The sequence below is a fragment of the Pocillopora verrucosa genome, chromosome 10 (genome assembly GCF_036669915.1).
Source record: "Pocillopora verrucosa isolate sample1 chromosome 10, ASM3666991v2, whole genome shotgun sequence".
Lineage (NCBI taxonomy): Eukaryota > Metazoa > Cnidaria > Anthozoa > Scleractinia > Pocilloporidae > Pocillopora > Pocillopora verrucosa.
Window position 1 is genome coordinate 7,133,161 of NC_089321.1, and position 21,386 is coordinate 7,154,546.

The following is a 21,386-nucleotide window of genomic DNA, read 5'->3' on the forward strand; positions in this document are numbered from 1 at the left end:
CATGCACTTGTACTCACGATTGTAAAAAAAGGTCTTGAACATGGAAGAGAATTAACCTCGAGGGGAGGAGTAAAAAATATAAGTACTTGAGAACAAAAAGCTTTTTAAATAAACTACTACAGTCATTTGAAATGTGAAGGAGATATTACCAAAAAACGTTTTAAACAAATTTCTACGGTCATTTGATATCTGAAAATTAAATCCAGCCATGAATATTTTTCATCGATCGCACTAATAACGAAGATGACAAATAGTATATAAAAAAAATAATTTTTAAGAGCGTCTGAGTGTCAACTCATAGTTCAATTTTCTCGAACACAGATAGTTTCAATGAATTGTGATATATAACTTCCGCTTCCGGTTGAGCACGATTGTGAATGTGACACAGGTCATTGGAATTCACGTTGAAAAGCAATATAAACACTTTTAATTTACATTTGCACCTATAACGTTACATGTGAGGCAGACGTTCTCTGACTGCGACTGCTTGGCGAAGTTTACTACGTTATTGAATGCATTTTTTAAGCTCTTGCATTGGGCTTTCCAGACTTTTGGCGATGACTCGCAGTCGCTTTGTATTTTTGGCTGTTATTGTGTGTTTGACAAGAGTTTTTGCTTTTAATTTGGATGTAAAAGATCCGTTCATCTATAAGGGCACGTCCGGGGAACATTTTGGATATACTGTTGTGCTACACAGGCAGAGAGCTGTAGGAAATTGGTAAGTCACAATCTTCAATTTGAAAAGTTTGTCAAGGTGAGTAAAGTAATCACATGATACTGAAGTTCTGGTGATCATAATAAATGTTATGGATTTCGTTTGTTAGCTCTCCCTAACGCTTCAATAACCATCTCTCAAGTAGAACGTGACAGAATGTTGAAAGATGAACTGTTTGGAAAACCTTGAATACTTATCACTCGATTACACCAACTAAGATCGCGATATTTATCAAATCGATTGGTTCATTTACTTACGCTTTATGACACTACGAATAATTTGTGAGTTTAAATGTAATTACAAAATGATGATCATACTCCTAGGAGGAGCGAAATTAGTTTGAATCGCTGTAATCTTGTAAGCGAGCTCTAGTCTTAAGACTCTATACTTGAAGTTTTAACGACCTTTGACGAGCCTGTCTTCTCAAGTGAATTAACACTGACGGAAAACAGTTTTTCAGGACAATAATTGTAATTATATAGAGAAGCAACAAGTGTTAGCTCTCCTGTTTGTTTTGAATTGCTCGATTTTGCGTATTTGCGGCCAGGTACAACTCAGACTTAGCTTTTTGCCTAGGAAACTTAGTTGGTTTGTGAAAACTCAATTTTATGAATCGTGATTCTGCTAAATTGACTTAATTTTATGAGTTATTCATTTCATGGGGTGTTGCATGTGTCTGTGGTCACGGCTATCATATTTGTAGATTAATGCGCATAAAATACAAAAGATAACGATATTGACGAGTCATTCTTTATTCACTGATTTCTTTCCTCAGTAAACCTCGTTAATCTCATCCATTCTTTGATATTCGAGTCGGTATAAAATCACCATGTCTATGTGTCCATATAATTCATGCACGATACATTTGGATTACTTCATCGAGACGGTAGTATACAAAAAGCCCCAGGCAGACTTTCATGGAATGAATAATATGTGACCATTTATAGAAGTTAAAAAATTAGAGGAGTTATTTTGGAACAGAAGCCAATATTTCAACCTCTTCGCTTTTCAGAGATTTTCCACGCCCAACCACACTATTAGAGATAGTTAGAAATTCCCTGATTCCCTAATGCGGGGAGAATGTAAACACAACGCCCGTGGGAAGTTAGTGGTAGAAGGAGACAAAGGTAAAGAAAAGAAACAATCAAGTTGGCGCCTTCTTTGATTTACTAATGAAACGTCAATGTATTATTTTAATTTATAGGGTAATTGTGGGTGCACCATTTGGCAACAAAACGTCAGGAGACACTGAAAGAACTGGTTATGGAAGTGTGTATAAATGCAGTTCAAATTCGCAGTCAAATCCATGTCAAGTTATAACGATTGACAACAGCAGTAAGTACTTTCTACATAGCCTGTGAGGAAGCCACCGTTGCTGGTGGTTTTGTGTGCCCTGTGAAACGTAGTGACAAAGCCGCTGAGGGGTTAGGATTAGGAAATGTGTGGGAACTTACATGTTTTTTTTCGGTCTTCTGGTTTATGACTGACAACTGACAACTGAAAACTAACAACCATGATCGCCTCGCGCTTTGTCGTCCGTTCCATTCATTCATTCAACTTCCTTTGAAACCACGGAGAAGCTATTCTTTAAAGAGTTTTGACAGTCAGACACTTACCAGTTCTTGATCGTAATTTTTAATGCGGCTTTTGAGGATGCGATATTCTCTGTATATAGCCTGGTACCCAGCAGTTTCATTTTGCTATTATCTGTGCGCAGTCTTGGATAAGTGAGAGCTTCTCTGTGAGGTCACGGCTCATAGGAGGACCAAATGTGATTGAGCCGACATCATGAAGGGACTAATGTAGCGAATGCACCGATAAATTGACATATTTTTATTATTTAACCAGTGATATCTGAAATACATGAAAAAATGATTTAGATAACAGTAATTACAATGATAACAAACAAGGTAAATGAAAATTAAACGAAGAAAGGAAAACAAGAACATACCTGACGGTTGGGATTCTTTTACGAAACGACATAGAGACACTCAAGGAAAAATTCTGACTGATTATTAAATGGCGCGAAAACTAGCTGATACCGCGCAAAGATTGGAGACTAGCATATCGCTGAAAGACGTTACCACTACAAGGCTGTTAGCATTTGATTTACTGTAAATCTATTTTAACAGATCCTTTGATAACTTATTGGAGAGATGAAAATGGCGTCACCCTTACGGCGAATTTAGAAGAGAAAAACGGCCAGATGCTTGGAGCAACTTTGGACAGCATACCTACCCAAGACAACGGCGCATTGTTGGTACGTACTGGCCAGCGTTTTGAAAGTTCTCAGATACAACTAGCCTAGAATCAAGTGTTGCTCTCTTTTCAGCACGAATAATACGATACTTTCAAAGGAGATGCGCTTTTCGCGTTAGTAGAAAAGGAACGTTTGATCGTAGGTTTAAACTCAATTTTCTTGCCCTCTCTGAGGAGTAACGGTTTATCCCAGTCTTCATCTTTCCAGTCCCTGGAAACCGTGAGCCATTTCCAAATTAGTTTCATGTAGAGACTTCATTCAAAATCTCGAACAACATCCCTGTTCGTCCGTTAAAGATAACCTTTTTGTTTTCCTAGGCCTGTGCACCAAAGTACACTTTCCGTGGAGAGGTTGCGCGCATTCCTGACGCTAGACCTGAAGATAGACGAAAGTTACTGTTGGGAAAATGTTTTCTAGTCAGAAATGACTTGTCTGGTAGAACGTCGGACGGTATTCGGCCATGCTATCGTGGCGGTGAGTATGTTTATCATTTGCTCAACTTATTACATTAGGCATCGTTTACAGGGAAGACGGATGACCAGAAATTTTCACTTTAATAAACGCTGCTTACCAAGAGTAATGAAGAGTTAGCACAGTTCTGCTTCGCTTGAGCGAGCACGGTAGTGCGTATATAAAGATAAACAACTTGACCTCATTGTTTCAGTATGGATTATTTGAGACCAGAGTGTGAGCAGTGTTATTAAGATATTTTTTCATTTTTGTCCAATTTAGACAATGGTTATAGCGATCAGTACAACGCAAATAAGGAAGGGGCGTGTGAGGCTGGATTTAGTGCTGCTCTGTCACAGGATGGGTTAACTGTGCTTATGGGTGCTCCCGGGAGATACTTATTGAATGGTGAGCTCTAAATTAACCATATGCGTTTCTGATATACGTTATATTTATTATTTTAATTGAGCAACGAAACTTCTGTTTAGAGTGAGGCAAGTTTTAATAGGTTCTTGGTTCTAATGAGGGATCTGATCATTAAAATCTAACCCTTACAAATTTGCTCTATGGTAATAGCGCCCAACTAGTATCTCGGATGTACAGGTTCAGAACCTTTCGAAGCCTAGATTTTCCTGTCAGGACATTTATCTGTGAAGATTAAATTCCCACGTTAAGGTGCGGTGAGAAATGAACCGTGAAAACAGAGCGAGTCCTTTTTGAATTTGTCTGTGTTCACATGCACTGAGTTATGTTTTATATTATTTGAAGTCTCTTAATTAACGGTGCATCTTTGAAACTACTACTTAAGATGAAACCATAATGCGTCGATCAGGTCGAAGCTTCGACATTCCCCGCCCTCCCCCCTGAGCAACCCCCAGGTATTTGAACTTTTGAGGATGGGTTTGTTTCAATTCCAGCCCCCGGGGCTGAAATTTTGTTCAAATGCCCCAATTTTTTGTAAATATCGAAAATAGCTTTACATTTGTTGTAACCTTCAATCACGGTACGTATCTAAAAGTACATCTCTACCTTTTTTTCCCAATTAGGATCAATCTCAGTGTTCTATTCTGATACTCAAGATTCTGCAAGAACCTTTTCAGCCCTGTATCCTGATCTTAGCAGTGGTAGCGCTTTGGGTGAGTTTAAATGGGACAATCGCTTTTTTTATATTTTTAACATTTTTGCATCGAAAAATCCAAAACCTAAGTAGTTACGTTGGTTAATCAAATCAAAAGAAAATACGCCAAAAAGCAAATAAGATCCTAAGTAAATTCACGAATGACTCCAGCGCGCGCAAGCACGAGGGTCCAAGTCCCGACTAGTTTTGGCATTTGATTGGTTGAGAGGGTGAGGCGGGTACATTTGACCAATCACAGGGTGCAGTGTAGCAAAGCCATCTAATCCTGTATTTCTTTCGAGTTAAGACGGCTTAGTTCTGTGCCTCAATTACTGAAATTTGTCACGGTGATAACAAACCCTTGTAGTAGTACCATATTGAGTCTTATTCAACGCAGGCCCAATATTTCCGAATCCCCTTAGAAGGAATTGAGGAAAGTTACAATTCGCGAATAATTTGGGCAATTAATTCACGATTTTATTTGCATTTTAGGTTACGCCGTTGGAATTGGAAATTTCAAATCTCAAAATAAGAGAAGAGAAGGTATGAAGTTCCATCACATATGAAAGTCTGTTGAATGCCTTAACACTTAACATTAACACTTAACACTTATATAGCGCTTATCCGCATGCGTTCTAAGCGCTTGACATCCTTTGTATTACAGTATGACTTAGAAATATAAAAACAAAAGATTAAGTTATCCAATTTAGATTAAAAGCGCCTTCTTGTTAAACCGGTGACACACACTGGCGAAAACACTGCCAATTAGAAACATGATCTAACTTTTGCTTGTTTTCTTGTTTTTATTTTCATTCAAAATCCAGAGTTTCTGGCGAGTTCGACGCGAGCTAATAATCTCCTGGGAAAGGTACAGAACATTAAGTATCTTTTAAATGATTAGTGTAAAAGTCCTATCGTCAAGAATTGAACAGTTAATTTTGAATAAAGCACAGATCCCATCTTAACTGAAGGAAGATACGGTTTTCTTGATTTGATCGGTACGTGCTGTGCATCTTTTACGACCTGTTTTTTCCGCGCTTGACTTGGGTCGCATACTGTCACTTCGATTCCTGACTGGCGCACTAAGGCATGTGAGTTCACTGTAGTTTATCACGGTTTCTGTGTTGGCAGAACTGTGGATATATATATTTTTTCCGATTTTCTCTTCTACTTTGGTAATCTAATCACAGTTTTAAACAGAGGGGACGACAGACATTCACGTCTATGTGATTTTATGTTTTTTTTTTGTTTTTTATCAGGTTGTAGCATTTGATGTGAACACGGACAACTTTGATACGTCCGTCAGCTTTACTCTTCCTTTGCCCGCAACTGCTCAGGTACTCATCACCACCAACAAAAGAGAATACAATTAATTTAAAAATCAATGCTATAAAATCGCTCGCGCGCGATTGGTGTAAGTTAAACCCAATCATTAGACTAAGTATGCCCCATGTACGACGATGGAGTACAAAGGACATACACATGGGTGATATCCCAACTTGAATCTTAAAAACCTTTCCTCCGATAAGTGAAAGTCTCCGTGTCGAATTATATTCAACACATTCGGAGAGATTTTAACTGTGCAAAGTTTTCGCACGCAGTTGAGTGTATGAGAAACATGTACGGAAAGAAAAATTCTGCGGGGCGAAAGATTCATTTCATTGCTTAAATTGAATGGAAAGAAAAATTTAAAAACGATAACCGAGTCGTTACATCACATTTAAAGTTAATGAAATGATACGGATTCAATCACGGACGGTAGAATCTCTAAGGCAGATCATCACCTTGCCCTAAGATCTAAAACACAGCTTCCTTGTATTTCTTAATTTTAGCTGATTGTCTCATCTCTCTATTTGTTCTGTTTTGTTTCGTAGTTGGGAAGCAATTTTGGTCAATCCCTTTGTGTTGTGGACTTAAACAATGACGGGTAAGGAATGTTCTTTGTCAGGTGAATTCATTCTTCGATTAAGCCGATAAAGCCATAACAATCAATTCTGATTTAATTTTTTGCAGTTTTTCCGACTTGTTGGTAGGTGCTCCTTATTACAGGCACAGTGAATACGGAGATGAAGGAAGAGTTTATACTTACATGAATAACGGAAAGGTAATTTTTAAACGTAATATTTGCGTGACAGCGGTCGTTGATTGAAATTTTGATCTACTTGCGCATGCTCTACATTTGACAGCTGAGTCATCGAATTGTGATGTAATCAATTTGTTTGTGTTTCAGACCCCTGGGACTCTTAATCATAGGGAATCCATGACACTGGATGGGAGAAAAACGATGAGATCTCTTTTTGGGTACGCGATGGCTGTCGCAGGAGACTTAAACAGGGATGGATTTACAGGTAGACGGCAAAAACTTTCTTTACTGGAAACGAAATCGAATGTTACTAAAAACAGAAATGGGAAGCGGGGAAAGGGAGTCTGGAACCGAAAATACAGCGACAATCTACATCAAAATTCTAAATGGCGGATGACAACATGGAAAAAGAGTCTGAGCTATAGTTTCAGGCACGCACTTTTTGAAGTAGGTCGTGAGAACACTCGGCGTGGATAATAAATGAAGGTTTTGATGAAGGATTTTTGACTTGATCTTTGACTTCAAAATTTTAGTTTACCCTGATATAAATTGCAAACGTGATAGAAATGTTGTTACTCGGAGTAACGTTCAGCGGAAATCCTCGGCCGATATTACTTGTGCTTCTACGCCACATAGAAACGGTTTTTTTTAGTCTAGATGGCGGTCGCAGATTCAAATATTCACCACAGTTGAACAAAAATTACCTCATTTTGATTCTGTGTTGAATTTCACTGCTATTTTGTCTTGTAAGATGTTTCTTATTTTTCAACCCAACAAGAAAAAGATTTGGATTTGTAAGATATATTTTGGATTCACATGAAACAACCTTTTAACCTTATTTTTTTCATCTCCTTTTCAAAAACAGATGTTGCAATAAGTGCACCGTATGGCGGTAAAGATCGAGGAGGTGTTGTATTTATCTACTTCGGCACGAAAGATGGCATTGAAAGTTCGTTTAGACAGGTAAATTATTTTAACGGCGTCTTACCACAGGTCTTAAAAAAAACAGTACCGAATGTTGCATCTATTTTATTGAATTACTATTTTCACTCAACGCAGGCAATTGAGGCATCCGACATTTCTGTTGGAGTGAAGACGTTTGGATTTTCTCTGGCGGGTAATGTTGATGTGGATAACAATGGCTATCCAGGTCAGTCGGATCGCGTGAATTTGCCCATTTGAGCATTTTATTGATATCCTCTGGTAAATAAAGAACACCAGGTTTTCTTGTACACCGGGGCGGTGGGACTTTCATTTGGTGGAACAGGGAAAAGGATGGCAAAAAAATCGTGACGCAGCAATAGAGTAAACTATGAGAGCAGTGACTGTGCATGTGAGATTTTAGGACGTCATAGATTCCTTAACTGTTTTATTTAGAACAGAATGAGAATCTCGCGGGCAAGGTTTTCCTATAATTCTTTAAGAGTCACCATATATAACTACTTTTAAAAAGGAATGCCAGTAGACCATAGTAAAACTAACTGCACGTACCTAGAGGCCCGCCATGTACTTAGAAGTCCAATGAAAATTTTTGTAGTACTCCATATGTAAGTACAAACAGGAGAGCTGGTGACGAGTATTCTTCTGTCTTATGATGACCAACCTGACTCGAATATTCTGCCTCACAATGTGCTTCTCACCATTTTTGTTAATGTTCCGTTCTCTGCACAGATCTCGCTGTCGGTGCTTATTCTTCAGATAGAGCTTTCCTTCTAAGGTAAAACTAAACGGATTTCATTTCCATATCTCAAGAATCTCATAAAGTGTATATCTTGATCAATGGAATGCCAAACCAACACCTGTCGTAGTTGGACTGATCAGGACACTTTGCATTCCACAGAAATGACGAGTAATACTCATAGGATGATCTTGCCAGTAGCCTTGTACACCCATGCGAGGCCTGCAGAACACGCGTAATTTTTTTGCGTCTTTAACGCAAATACAGGCAACTTTTTTTTCGCGCTCCTGTCATTGTGCAATTGAAACTTGATCTGCAAAAAAACAAAATCGTAAAAGATAAGAAAACTTTCAAAATATTCAGTTATTGCACTGTGTAATTAAATTTAATACCAATGATCTAAATCTTTTTACTCGATAGATCACGACCAATTGTAGAGATGGAAGGTGAACTTAAACTGAGTGTGACTCAAATTTCACTGGAAGACAATAAAACTGTGCAGCTAGCAGCAGACGGTGTGTCACGAAAAAGGTACTTTTTCACCAGGGGAGGGTGTGTTGGAGGTTGGGCTCGTTGAGAATTGTTGTTGACTAAAATAAAATCCTTATTGTACTCGAGAGTGGCCAAACGCCGAAGAGAAAAGGAAAAAAAGATGGCCACGGATGGAAAAGATTCAACATGGAATTGAAATCAGCAATTTGAAATATGGAACTGAGCTTATTATTGAACGGTTACTCTGACGTATCCTCTTCAACCGACAAGGAATTCGATAGAAATAACTTGAAAATACAATTGCGAAAAAAAATCTTTACCTTAATTTGACTTTTTTGGTTGCAGTATCAATGTGACTGTTTGCTTGAAATACAAGAATCAAATGCCGTCCCTTGGTAGGTTATCTCATCGTTTCTTTCTGTTTGTTTGTGTGCAACTCAACTTGTCTGTCTATCTGTCCGTCCGCCTTGGTTCTTGCCTGATTCAGTTCTTCCCTGGCAGTCTGTCTGTCGGTTTGTCCTTCTGTTTTTGTTTTTTAGTCTGTCTGTCTGACTGTATGTTTGGCTGTCTCACGGTCTGTCTATCTCTCATTCAACTTCCTGAAGTTTCTTTGCATTTAGATCATACTTCTATGGTTTATGGGTAATTGTGTAGAACAGCTCCCTGAAATAAGCTGTCAGCCGACTATCGGCAAAGTGTCAGCCGACAGATGACCGACAGTTCACCGAAACGCTACCGACGTGCTACCGACACGCTACCGACAACTGAGGTTATCAGTTGGCCATTACATAAATTGTATTTGTACTTTTACAGCGACATACCTAAATTAACTTACTCTGCATACATTTGGTCACTTTTGAAATGGATTGATACCACAATATTTCGGCTTGGATATCTCGAGTGACAGATAACCGACAGGCCACCGACAAGTTATTAGTTAGCCCGCAAAAATTGTATCTGTTCTTTTACAGCATTATAACCAAAAATTAATTGACTCTGCATACGTTGAGTCACTTTTAAAATGAGTTGATTACCGATTTATCCATCACCTTGTTAAAGACAATTTCGTTTTTTCGTTCTTTGTCAAATCAGGTCAGCCAAACGTCTCATTCTCAGTCGAACTTGACAAAGATCGCTTCACAGACGGTTTCGATCTTCGCCGGATGTTCTTCTTCCAAGAAGGCAAGACTACATTCTCTATCACACGGCATGTCGTATTGACGAAGCAGAATGAATGGCATTGCCAGTTAGTTGACACAGCATACCTCAGGGTACGTTTTCTAAGATCAAGTTGACTTCTTAATTAAGCATTAAAGTGGTTATATGATTGAGTGCCAAATCTTAGGTAATTACCGCAGCGCGTCATAAAAAAAGTCGACAACACAAGGAAACAATGAAGCGCGAATGAAACCAAAATATCAACCAGTTTTGCATCTGGTTAGTTTACTGTATGACGTCAGTAGCATGGTGAAATAAACCATCAAGTGCAATCCTGGATTATTTTTGACTCTCAGTTGCTTTAACAAGTTTGTAGCGATCATCCCTTTTTTATGGCTTAAAACTCAAAGTGATTTTTTTTGGAGCTGCCTGAAATTCTCTTACTTTTGACGCTCATCAGTCCTTGGCAATTTGTGACTTTTTTTATCTTTAATGAACTTACTAGTTAACCCCCCTTTCTGAGGTAATTCTTACTCATAATGTAATTAAAAACAAGCTTTTTTTTCCTCAGGAAAAGGACCAACTCCAGGACGTGTTTGATCCTTTAACATTTGATCTGACCTACGATCTTTCTCAGTCACCGTCCTGTACACTTTGTCCGATTTTGAACGACCACAATGACATTGCTCAGCGGTCTTTTAGAGCCACAGTAAGTGTATGAAAAAGAAAACCATATATATTTCAGCCTGGCATTTATTTGCAGCCGTGCTGTCTCTATGTTAAGTAACGTTAATTATTTTTAACTTTTTACAGGTAGGCTTTGTCAAGCAATGTGGAAACGACAAAATCTGTCAACCAGACTTAGCTATCAAAGGATCACTGATATACGGCGACGGGTGAGTTTTATATCGACCTTACCATTTGGATTCTTCTTACTGTCTGCCATACGCTATTTAAGGTTATGACAATAGGGTTTTTAATTATTACACCAGACATCTTTTTTTTTTCCATATTCTCTATTTGTCTCATCATATCACACAAATTATCAAAATTTTAAAACATGGCCACCAGACGAAAAAAAAATTTCAATTTTAGTCTCACTGATACTTACTCTCTCCATTTTGGATCGGTTTGTCCCCCTCTAAGACGAGACTGATAAAATATTTCTCATTTTCCAAGAAGAAATCTTTATCTTTGATTCCATGAGGATTGCTTAGTTGTAATGTAATGAACTGGATAAAATACGTGCTGTGATTGGTTAAAATGAAGCAAGTATTATCTTATTATCATTGCACTATCTTATCACAGGAAGCAAAACGAGCTTCTGATTGGGGATGTCAAAACACTTACTGTCCGGGTAGATGTAGAGAACAAAGCACAGGACGCAGCCTACCCTGGAAAGGTCATGGTGACATATCCATCCCTCATTGACTACGCTTATAGTGAGGTTCGTCCTTATCACGGTGAAATGGAAAAGTTTTAAGTATGCTCAATGAAAAACGTTGACCGCTCGAAGTATCGTCGAATAATGCTCGGATTGCTTTGTTATTATTTTGTAATGAGAATTACATATAGCTTAAGTTTTCGCGATTGTGAGAGTTATCGTACTGGCTTGTTCGTCTTGGTGTCCTTTAATAACAGGGTTATTCAAATCGATGACGTTTTAAAACTGTTGGTATCATTTGTCAGGCCTCGGCCAGGGGGGAAACAGTGGGATACAAACGTGCCCAATTGCTTCCTCATGAGAAACCAGCCTACCTTTATATTGTAAACGGTTTGATACCAAATGCTGAAAATTCACAGAATTGTAACAATACCAAAGATTAAGTGGAAAGGATATAATTTATAACCATATCGTGTTGAGAAATCTCCTATACTTGAGTAGAGAATACAACAGACACCAAAATAACCAAAACTTCTTGATCGGTCTAATTTGTTTTTGTTTAATTGTTTGTTAGGTTTAGAATGTAAACGATTTGTCTGTTTTATTTTGTTTTTGTTTTGTGCTTGCCTTTGTTTCCGGTTTTTTTTTTTAACATAATCTTCCTTGATTCTTTTGGCAGGATGTATCCTGCTCAACAAAGTTGTTGGAGGACGGCAGTAGGCAAGCAGAGTGCGCCATTGGAAATCCTTTCAGGGGAAATACTAAGGTAAACAAATTGAAAACAAAGAACATGTTCGGAATGTTCTCTCTAACTCTCTTGTAAACGAATGATGTGTTGAAAGTCGTAAGAGAAAAGTACGTCTCTCCTAAAGTGCACGAGAGAAAAATATATCTCCTTCTTTATTGATTTTTCTGCGTCACTATAAAAAATATTTTTGCTAAAGCCTCAGACATCTATTGCGGTTTCACTTGACCAGAACTTGAATTACAGCTGCACAAGCCTTAAGTAACCACAAACTAATAAAGAAAAGAGAAAGACATTTTTTTTTCATTCTTCAATTATTCAGTTATGTATTAATCAAATTGCCCCAAGACGTATGTTTAGGGTCCAGCTTTGGTATTTTTCTAAATGGAGAGTTATTCTGTCAAGCATTATTTTCATTTTATTTTCAAACAAATAGAAACAGTTCGATGTCATATTCAACGCCCAAAGAATCACGGGAAATATAACTCAGTTTACTATTCATCTTGAGGCTACAAGGTCAGTACTTTAACATGCGGAAAAGCTATTGAAATGTACGTAACTAATACAAACTAGGGCTTTTTTGTCAAAGAGGAGGGTATACATTGTGTTAACGGATCCTAATCACCTATAAACAACAATAATTTGTTCTTTGTGGATTGCCGTCATTCTCTCTGAGCATCATTAGCGCTTCCATTTTTTTCTATTTTACAAAATTTCGTCGATAGCCAAAAAGAAATATTCGAGGTTTCCCAGACGTAAACAAAATTTGAAGCGTGGTTGACTACGATTCTTTGATAATGAATTTCTTATTTTCATATTCTTAGTGGTCTCAGTGAAGACGTGGACAAATCTAATAACAAAGAAAGTCTCCAAGTCCTTGTCAAATTTGAAGCAGATCTTAGTATTGTTGGGTAAGTGTTACATTTTACCATTCTCCGCTCTCAAAATTTACGAGAGATTATTAAGCATCAGCTTGGTCTGTTCCAACCATTCTCATAGGTCATTCTTTTTTCAGACCACGCGATCATTTTTTGTTGTTGTTGTTTTGTTTTTACATTGAAAGTAGGCTTGACCCAGAATTTAATAAAATTGGTTCATCAGAAAAAGAAACTTAACTTGTAAGTACGACATGCACTGAAAGACTCTACAAGTCCATTGCTGCGTTTCCGATAAAAACTACCTGAAAATCTCCTCTGCGACCAAGCTTGAAGAGTTGCGGCTTAACTGTTGACCATGGGAACTTCATAAAATGTAAAATATCTGACCACCGATCGTCTCCCAAATGTAGGTAAAAGACTTACGTTTCTTTTTTTCTCTTCAGATTTTCTAATCCAGATCAAGTGGTCTACAAGGATAAAGTTTCTGAGGTCAAGAACGCTTTTGATATTGGACCTTCAGTAAAGCAGACCATAACAGTAAGTCGCTGACTTTTCCTTTCTCTGTGGGAAGTTTGAAAACTTAATAATAACAATGATAAAAATGCAAATAATAATGATAATGAAAATTATCATTTGAATTATAATTATAATAATGACAAGAAGGCTATTATTATTATCGCTGGTCAACAATGCTCACATTCGCGATTCTTCTATCACTTCCAGTTTACCGTAGATGCTTAGCCTCGCTGCTTGAGTCATTTTTCATTCTAAATGAAAATTACTACAAGAATGCTTTACTTTTACCACAGTACCCCCTGTGATTGGTAAAACAAAATCGTGCCATCTTCTATCACAACCAATCAGCTGCAAAACCAATTGCAACTTGATCACTCACGATTCCCCGTCAAACATATTTTCCATTTCCCCCACAAACGCGCGCATGCGTGATTGGTCGTTTTTAATCTTGATGGCTGGAAAGGCACACAATCGATAAGCTTTCTATCGCAACTGCCCCTTTAAAACCTGTTCGAACCTGTTATTACATTCTAGGTAAGGAACAACGGCCCCAGTCCTATCGAATATGCAGAGGTTACAATTGAGGTTCCATTTAAGTATAACAAGGAGGAAGGTCCAAACTACTTGCTGTATTTGATGGGAGTAGACGTAAGTCAAAGTCATTTTGATCGAAATATCCTCGTGACGTTTCGTGAACTGCTGAACTCGTCGTTGTTCTTCGGAAACTTTCAGAAGGTTAACCTTCGGAAGTAATTTTGCCAAGAATGTGGTCAGAGTTCGTTCAAGATTCTTATTTTTTTATTTCACCACATCAATAGGTTCTCGGAAATGCAGGAAGTTGTAATGTGAAGAGCAACCCTTTAAATCTTCAGGTGAGTTGTATTTAGAGCTTTATATAGCTTGCAAGCAGTTCTTCATTATCACTGCTTCGGCACAAGCTTCTTCGCCCGCGGGAAAGAAATGAGACCGTGAGCAACGCCAGCCAGCGAGAGGTCTGGAAAGGATCTCGCACTGATAATTAGTGCCAGACTCCTAGCAAATCTTCACGCGGGCGGAGAAACGCGCGTCCTGTTTTGGTCTGCTCGTGGGCTTTTCTTTATAAGACTGTGGGTTCTAATGGTACAAAAGAATAAAAAAATCAAAAGTGAATGCTTCAGTGTGAAAGCAGAATACAACAGCTTTTTTTTACTACAATGCATGCTTTACTTAAAGCAAGTAACCCTAATTCTCGATTAAATTTCATTTTTTTTCCTCCCCAGCTGAATACCAACAACAGTCAACGTGAACAAGAGTCCAGTTCTTCAAAAGTAAGAAGGCGGAGAGAAATAGAACAGACAAACGAAGAACTGGTAAGAAACAAGATTTTTTATGTTCCAGTGCAAAAATAGAAAGCATGTAAGTAAAATCGCTGTCTTTTTTAAACGAAAAGTGGAGCTTAAACCACAGTTTTTGAGATAAAGAGTACAAAGTCGACACCAAACGCGGGAAACCTCGCTTTCAAATTTTATTAAAAAGTAGAGAGCTTTGCAAATGTTAAACCACGGCACTCAACAACACTTAGGAAAGTCATTGTAAATTACCAGTTTGTTTTAAATATTTCAATAACAAAATAATTTTTGCAAAATTATCGTAAAATTGTTAAATGCAGCACTTGTGGAAATTACTTTTCAGCCATGCAAATCTGATAACGCCATGACGTGCCTAAGGGTTCCTTGCGTCTTGGGAAGAATGAAGAAAGGGGATGATGTGAAGATACAGATAAGGTCCCGGCTCTGGCAGAATACTCTCATTAAGGTACCTTTTAATTGAGAGGCGCCTTTCAATGCTTTCGGTTCCAAAAGACTTCTTGTTTTTGAACACTGAAGTATTTCTTTGCTCATAGACGAACGCTGGCTCGATGAACCTTACAACGACGGCTCAAGTGACTCCTCCAACTGGTGTTAAAGAACCAAAAACTACAGATAACATTGTTAAGGTTTGTGCCAACTGTTTGTTTCTCTTCTTTCCAAAATTTTTGTACATTCTTTAACGACTCGTCTTTTCATATTTATTCCTGAGGAGAGTCCCCGGTTTTCCTAGCTAGTATGCTACCCTGGGTTTGGCGATGTCATGCCGGGGGCAAAATGACGAAATTTAACTAAATTTAAATGCCTTTTAAAAAAAAAAAACATAGCGAAATCGAAAGACTTCTTTTTCACTATGTTACTGCAATGGTCAGAAATCCTCTTCTTCCTCCAGATGTCTGTTTTTATCTAAAGAGCATCTGTCATGATCAAAACTACCTTTCATCTTTGTCATTCATTTAGGTGATGTTTTTCATTAAAACTGTTTAAAAAAAATTGACCTTGGCAAAGTTGGCATTATTTATCTATGTTGTCATCTTTGTGTTGTCTTGCATTTCTTTGGGGAAACAGTTTACAGGAGAAAATTCGTTTGAATCCCTGTCGATAGTTTGAGCTTTGAAACGCGTAAATCAGAGGGTTCCAAAATGAATTGGCGATCAGAAGAAACCGAACGGTTTTATGAATTAAAAACAGGCGAGGGCGGTCACTTGCAGCGGTTTCTTTGTCGATAGTGGTTAGATATATAAAGAATAAAGAAAATGGCAAAGTGCAAACGCAAAATAGGAGCATAACCCACAAAATAAGCTTAAAGAGCTGCCTTTTTGAGCGTCGTTCTGCAAACGCTTGGCTGCTCGAACCTTGCAAAGCTGCTGCACATATTGTATGCGTGATGAAAAATCCACGGAAAAGTTCGAAATAGCAGAAAATTACAAGGATGGTTGGAACAATTCCAAAGACAATAGAGGTGAACGTTATAAAGCCTTCGTGATGATAATATTCGTCAATTCTCCAAGGTCGTTTGCACGGATAGCCTGAGTGAGGATTTGAGTCCACAGTATTTGATAACAAGTCAGGAACGCAGGATGAGACGGATACTATCCACAATAAGGCAACCACGTAAGGAAGTCGGTTTTTAGTTAGTCTTAAACCAATTTCGAAGGGTCTGACAAGCGCCAAGTATCTTTCCACAGCTATTGTGCTAACTGTCAAGGCGGCAGCGTTCATCGTGATCGGAACAAATGCATTTCCCGCGAAGACTTTACAGACAATATCTCCAATTGTTTTATCAAAATGCACTTCGGTAAGAAGATAGTCGTAGCTACCAGGGCAAAGTATCAAAGTCAGTAGATCGGCGATGGCCAAATTTAGCAGGAGATAGTTTGTTGTGGTGTGCATTGAAGGTGTCTTTCGAACAATGGTGATTATAACACAGTTAGCGGGAATGCCGATGGCAATGATCATGGAGTACAAGACTGCGAAAGCCACATCGTGATCGGACAAAGAAATTGAACTGTTGTCAAAAGGTACCGTGTTGTTAAATGCCATAGGATAGTTTAAAGAGGAACGGTTCAGAAAAAAACCTTACCACAAGTTCGCTAGTTCTGTCTTTTGCTTGCTGAGTTGGAGTTGCTTTTGAATTGTATACTACGTCAATATTAATATTTCATCACTGTGACAATTATGCAAGATCATCCAAAGAAAATTCAGGCAATGAAGGGAATTTATAAGGATTCTGTTCGTGGTTGAAGTCCTTTACCAAGAAGAATTTTTGATCAGTATAGCACGCTTCTGTTCTCTAGCAAGACACGACAGTATTCTGCAAAGTCATAAATAGATTAGCATATGAACGCAGCTGCTCTCTTTCCGTTCTTGAGTGACTCAAGTACGTTATTGACGTTTTATCGATCATCTTTTTCTTTGCTAGTGGTAGGTTTGAAAAATGATCAGGAAATGGTATGCCTTATGGCTTTTATATCTCATTTCCGATAAAATTCTGAAGTTAATGCATACTTTTTGATGTGACGTCTTCATCGATTTTTCTGATTTCGCTAAAGATTATATTAACTACCATTACCGATTTTGAAAAGCATTGCCACCAAATAATCTTACATTACTTGCTTACAACGAGGTATCTTATATTTTTCCCTTTCATTTTGTGAAGCGACAAGTCTTCGTCTTAGCTGCATGCAGTGATGGAAATCCACTGAATATTCAGCCTCACGGACTTCCGGCGTGATAGAAACTATTAATATTGATTTGAAAATGATGAGGATCATATTGAGAAAGTCGTTTGTCAATCTTGTTAAGCACATGTTGCTATTCACTGCCTCCTTTGCTCTTTGGTTCTTGGTTTTCTCTCCCACGTTACGTTGCTACGTTCTTCAATCCGTTTCTTTTTACCCACGTTCACCTGATTGTCCAAGAGTGGTTGAGGACAAAATTAACCAAAGCAGCTCGGTCAAATTAAGTTTGCCTTTTTTTTTTCTGCCAAGATGGCTCGTTACTTCCCAGGATGCTCTTTAAGGGTTATTGAAATTTCCATAGAAATATAAGAAAGAAGACGGCAAATAGCATGGTTGTCATCTTCATTACGCAGGCTTTTTAATAAGGAGTTGACTGTGTGGGAGAATGATTAAACAGGCCTCGCAGGCCCCATTCAAACCAACTTGAAGTTAAACTGGGCCAGCGTGGTTTAATATTGCTGATAAATAAAAAAATTAATTAAACTTACACTATCTTGGTTTTTTCTTTTTTTATCGTCTATAAAACATGTAAATATATAGCGGTTTTTACGCCTAAGTTACTGTATAGACTGCTGCAAACATTTCTCATGCAAAAAGGTGCGGGAACATTTTAGACAATCATGTAGCTTCATAGAGAGAGTCGCATAATGATTATGCTATATCAATCCTCGGTTTCTTTCTCGATCAAGATGTAAAAGGCAAATTTTAATTGGCTGACGTGCTGGGAAAATTGTTGCAATAGGGCAAGTAGACGTTTTGCTGTTATTTTTATTGTTGCACCAAACTATCCACCTTTTTCGAGAGTGATATCGCATGATGACATTTAAATAACCGCTATGGGCTTGTTATTTCAACTGCAGAGAGGACTGATATCATTCTTAAATTTTTTTATGGAGATAGTTATCATTTCCTTTTGGGTAGTATTGTGTTTGCCAACAACTTTGGTGCGAGATCGAAGGAGAAAACTTTTGTAAAAGTAAAAAGAAGTTATCATTTGTAACGAATTGAAATCGATAAAAGACTGGAGCACACATTGTGATAATAGTGTACTCAGGGCCTGCTGGAGTAACAAGAGCCGTTTGTTTATTTTTTTACAGATTCGACTGACTGCCAATCCAAAGACTACGCCAAAAAGCGGCGGAGGAAAGGTGGCGGCCTGGATCATCATCGTGTCTATTTTAGGAGGACTTCTACTTTTCTGTCTGGTAGGATTCACCCTTTACAAGGTAAGTTGGATATCAAGATGTTTGCTTTCGCCGAAATTTTTATCACAATGGGCGACATCTTTAGATATGATTTTCCAGAAATTGTAGTATCAGGCTTGCAAAGCAGCAACTAAGATATATTGCCCGGTTATTTGGCCTCATAAATGGGGCATAGGACACCGCATCGACCGACCGACCCTGGTTGGGATAGTGGGATAGTCCTTAAAACAACGCTGTAGTCACTGTTGGGTCTCTAGGAAAGAAACCTAAATCTCTTCTCCCCCCCTCCCCCAACATGGGCGTATACAGCGTCGAATCCAGGAAGGATAAGAATGGGATAGTGGGCACAAAAGAGATTGATTTGCTTTACCTGCCCCTTTCCCCCCCCCCCTCCCTCCCGTTCTTATCGAGTTGACCACTCAAGCTGGTTTAAGTTATCATCAGTACACGTGAAAAGGTAAATCTCTCCTTAGACAGCAACACGATGATTACTTCTGAAAGCACTGCATTCTGACCAGTTCTAAACAATTTGAGATCAGCACGCTTAGCATTTATTCTGGCTCCCACTTGCAATTCTGTAATGGCATAGTCAATATTCGTTGTTAAAAGATTTCTTTTTTCTTTTTTTTTTCTTTTTTTTTTTTTTTTGCTTTCCCTGACAGTTCGGCTTCTTTAAACGAAAACGCTTTAACAAGGATGAAGTAGCCGAGGAGGAATTGACGCCCATGAGGACACTGGAACCAAGCTCAGATAGCAACGGCAAATCTGGCCCAGTCCGTGTTTAAGTCTAAGCAGAGCTTTAGACAGCAGAAATGGCTGCCTAGATAACCGTCTTTTGATTGGATTTACAACAAGCAGAAAGAACGTACTAGCCTTACATCAACTTTAATCTGTGACGTTTAGAAAAAAATAGTTCGAAAATATTTAATTACAAGATGTAAAGTTTTAAATTGAGATGAGCGGATTTACCGCATCGCCCAAACATGCAAGCTCAGTCTTTGGTCATAAGTGTTTCGGCGCGCCCACGATCCTCTCCAGACCACCGTTATTTCAAAAAGGCATGTGCAATTGGATCAATTAAAGCCAGCAGTGCCCTAATTTCTAGGGCTGAATTTTCTATTAGAAACTGACGAAATTACCGAAACTTGAGTATTACCAAAACGGATGTACGTTTAAAAACACTGATTAATACTGTGGGTTTCTGGCTTGTTTTGCTTTTTCTTTTTCGATATCAGTCACAATTGGATACCTCTTGGTATCTTGGATTTCAACTTTTGCACCAGCGCAGACGTTTGGCCGCTGTGATACCGGGGTGTGGACAGGAATGCAGGTGCACCTGAACAACCAAAGCTGAAAATTGAGTCAACAAAACATTCCGTGATCGCTAGTTTACTAAATGCTGATAATATCAACTTAAAGTATTTTTCTTAAGACCTCAGTTTCATACTGTTGAATAACTAATAATAATTTTGAAATTTCAAGTTAGGTCGTCATGTTCTTACGAGGAAAAATGACTCCATTTTCAATTTGCAATTAGAGTTTCAATGAAGCCCATATGTCTATTTTTGAATACTTTGGGAAAAAGAAAAGTCTTCAATAGACTCAAAGTATTCGATGTAAAGCATAATAATAGTTTTCTTGAAATAGACTGTACATAGTTAGAAATGGGATTAAATTATTGCTTCACTGAATCGAGTATTCTCATGTCTGTAGGGATTCGATGATATTTTTGCTTTTCCTGGCCAAGATTTCACCACGTGACCTGCCCTAAGCGCCTATGAATGATAGTCTTGTGCTCCTGCATAGCTGTGTCCAGATCCCCTCCAAGTGTATTAACAGTTTGATTTACAAAAATAGTTAGTAACGACAAACTCGTTGATTATATGATTGAACAATTGTTATATAACATAGATGGTAAATTCGTGTAATCAAATTCATTTGCGCGCGTGCTTAATTGTCGTAATTAAGCACGCTTACGACGTCAACAAACAAATGCCCCAAGAGGAATCATTTGCTACGCGACTGACTGCAGTTTAGCTACGAGTTTCAAAGTTTTCAAGACGGTAGTCTCTTCCATTCCGGTTGAGAAAGATGTTTTGGAGCTTAAAATGAAAAGTAAGTTTGTTGAAGACCACTCAATTCGGAAAACAGTGGATATTTAAGCCCTTAAAGCGACGAAATTAGCTTTCAAGTTTACAACACTTTGATTCCCAAACGCGATACCACTTGGGAATGGAAAATGAAGACTGAACTTGCTGACTCTAAGTGAGGCCTCGCCACTTTTGGATCATTCCTTGCACCGGTAAATTTTAATTTTTAAGTGTTTACATGTCCTTAAAGTATTTATGAACTGATCGTGAAGTGTTTATTCTAAATCCTACAGCTTTCAGAATTCTCTGCACAACGCCACGCAATTTTCGGGCAGCGAAGTCTAATAAAGCACGACTCATGCATCGTCAATCAAATACGCTTGTAACCCACAATCAGAAAATTCCGACGTTTGTCGCTGCTTAATAGTAAAATTAGTTGTTCTTCTGATAAAGTTGTTGTCTCCTAATATTTCTATGTCAGCTTTGCCTTGCTTTTTAGCACGCGATTATGTGAGAACTCCGGCAATT

At 38.2% G+C, this 21,386-nt stretch overlaps 2 protein-coding genes across 2 annotated transcripts; one reads left to right on the forward strand and one right to left on the reverse strand.

Moving 5' to 3' along the window:
- Window positions 1-448: 448 nt before the first annotated feature.
- LOC131790410 (integrin alpha-V) lies at window positions 449-20,459 on the forward strand. Its single transcript, XM_059107619.2, has 32 exons — window positions 449-718; window positions 1,920-2,050; window positions 2,848-2,975; window positions 3,293-3,449; window positions 3,708-3,833; window positions 4,472-4,561; window positions 5,035-5,085; window positions 5,367-5,410; window positions 5,802-5,879; window positions 6,417-6,469; window positions 6,556-6,646; window positions 6,773-6,890; window positions 7,491-7,588; window positions 7,685-7,775; window positions 8,297-8,342; window positions 8,724-8,834; window positions 9,141-9,190; window positions 9,888-10,066; window positions 10,525-10,662; window positions 10,767-10,849; window positions 11,262-11,400; window positions 12,017-12,103; window positions 12,519-12,598; window positions 12,907-12,993; window positions 13,404-13,497; window positions 14,011-14,124; window positions 14,295-14,348; window positions 14,736-14,825; window positions 15,148-15,270; window positions 15,359-15,451; window positions 18,661-18,789; window positions 19,431-20,459. The coding sequence occupies exons 1-32, from the start codon at window positions 513-515 to the stop codon at window positions 19,551-19,553; spliced, it is 3,282 nt and encodes a 1,093-aa protein (XP_058963602.2). The 5' UTR covers window positions 449-512; the 3' UTR covers window positions 19,554-20,459.
- LOC131790450 (tachykinin-like peptides receptor 99D) lies at window positions 15,793-16,895 on the reverse strand. Its single transcript, XM_059107675.2, has one exon. The coding sequence runs from the start codon at window positions 16,863-16,865 to the stop codon at window positions 15,837-15,839; it is 1,029 nt and encodes a 342-aa protein (XP_058963658.2). The 5' UTR covers window positions 16,866-16,895; the 3' UTR covers window positions 15,793-15,836.
- Window positions 20,460-21,386: the final 927 nt, after the last annotated feature.

Coding starts and splice junctions, on each gene's coding strand:
- LOC131790410 (XM_059107619.2), top strand. CDS start 513: ATGCATTTTTTAAGCTCTTGCATTGGGCTTTCCAGACTTTTGGCGATG. Junction 13,498..14,010: donor CAGTAAAGCAGACCATAACA/GTAAGTCGCTGA, acceptor ATTACATTCTAG/GTAAGGAACAACGGCCCCAG. Junction 14,826..15,147: donor AACAGACAAACGAAGAACTG/GTAAGAAACAAG, acceptor ATTACTTTTCAG/CCATGCAAATCTGATAACGC.
- LOC131790450 (XM_059107675.2), bottom strand. CDS start 16,865: ATGGCATTTAACAACACGGTACCTTTTGACAACAGTTCAATTTCTTTG.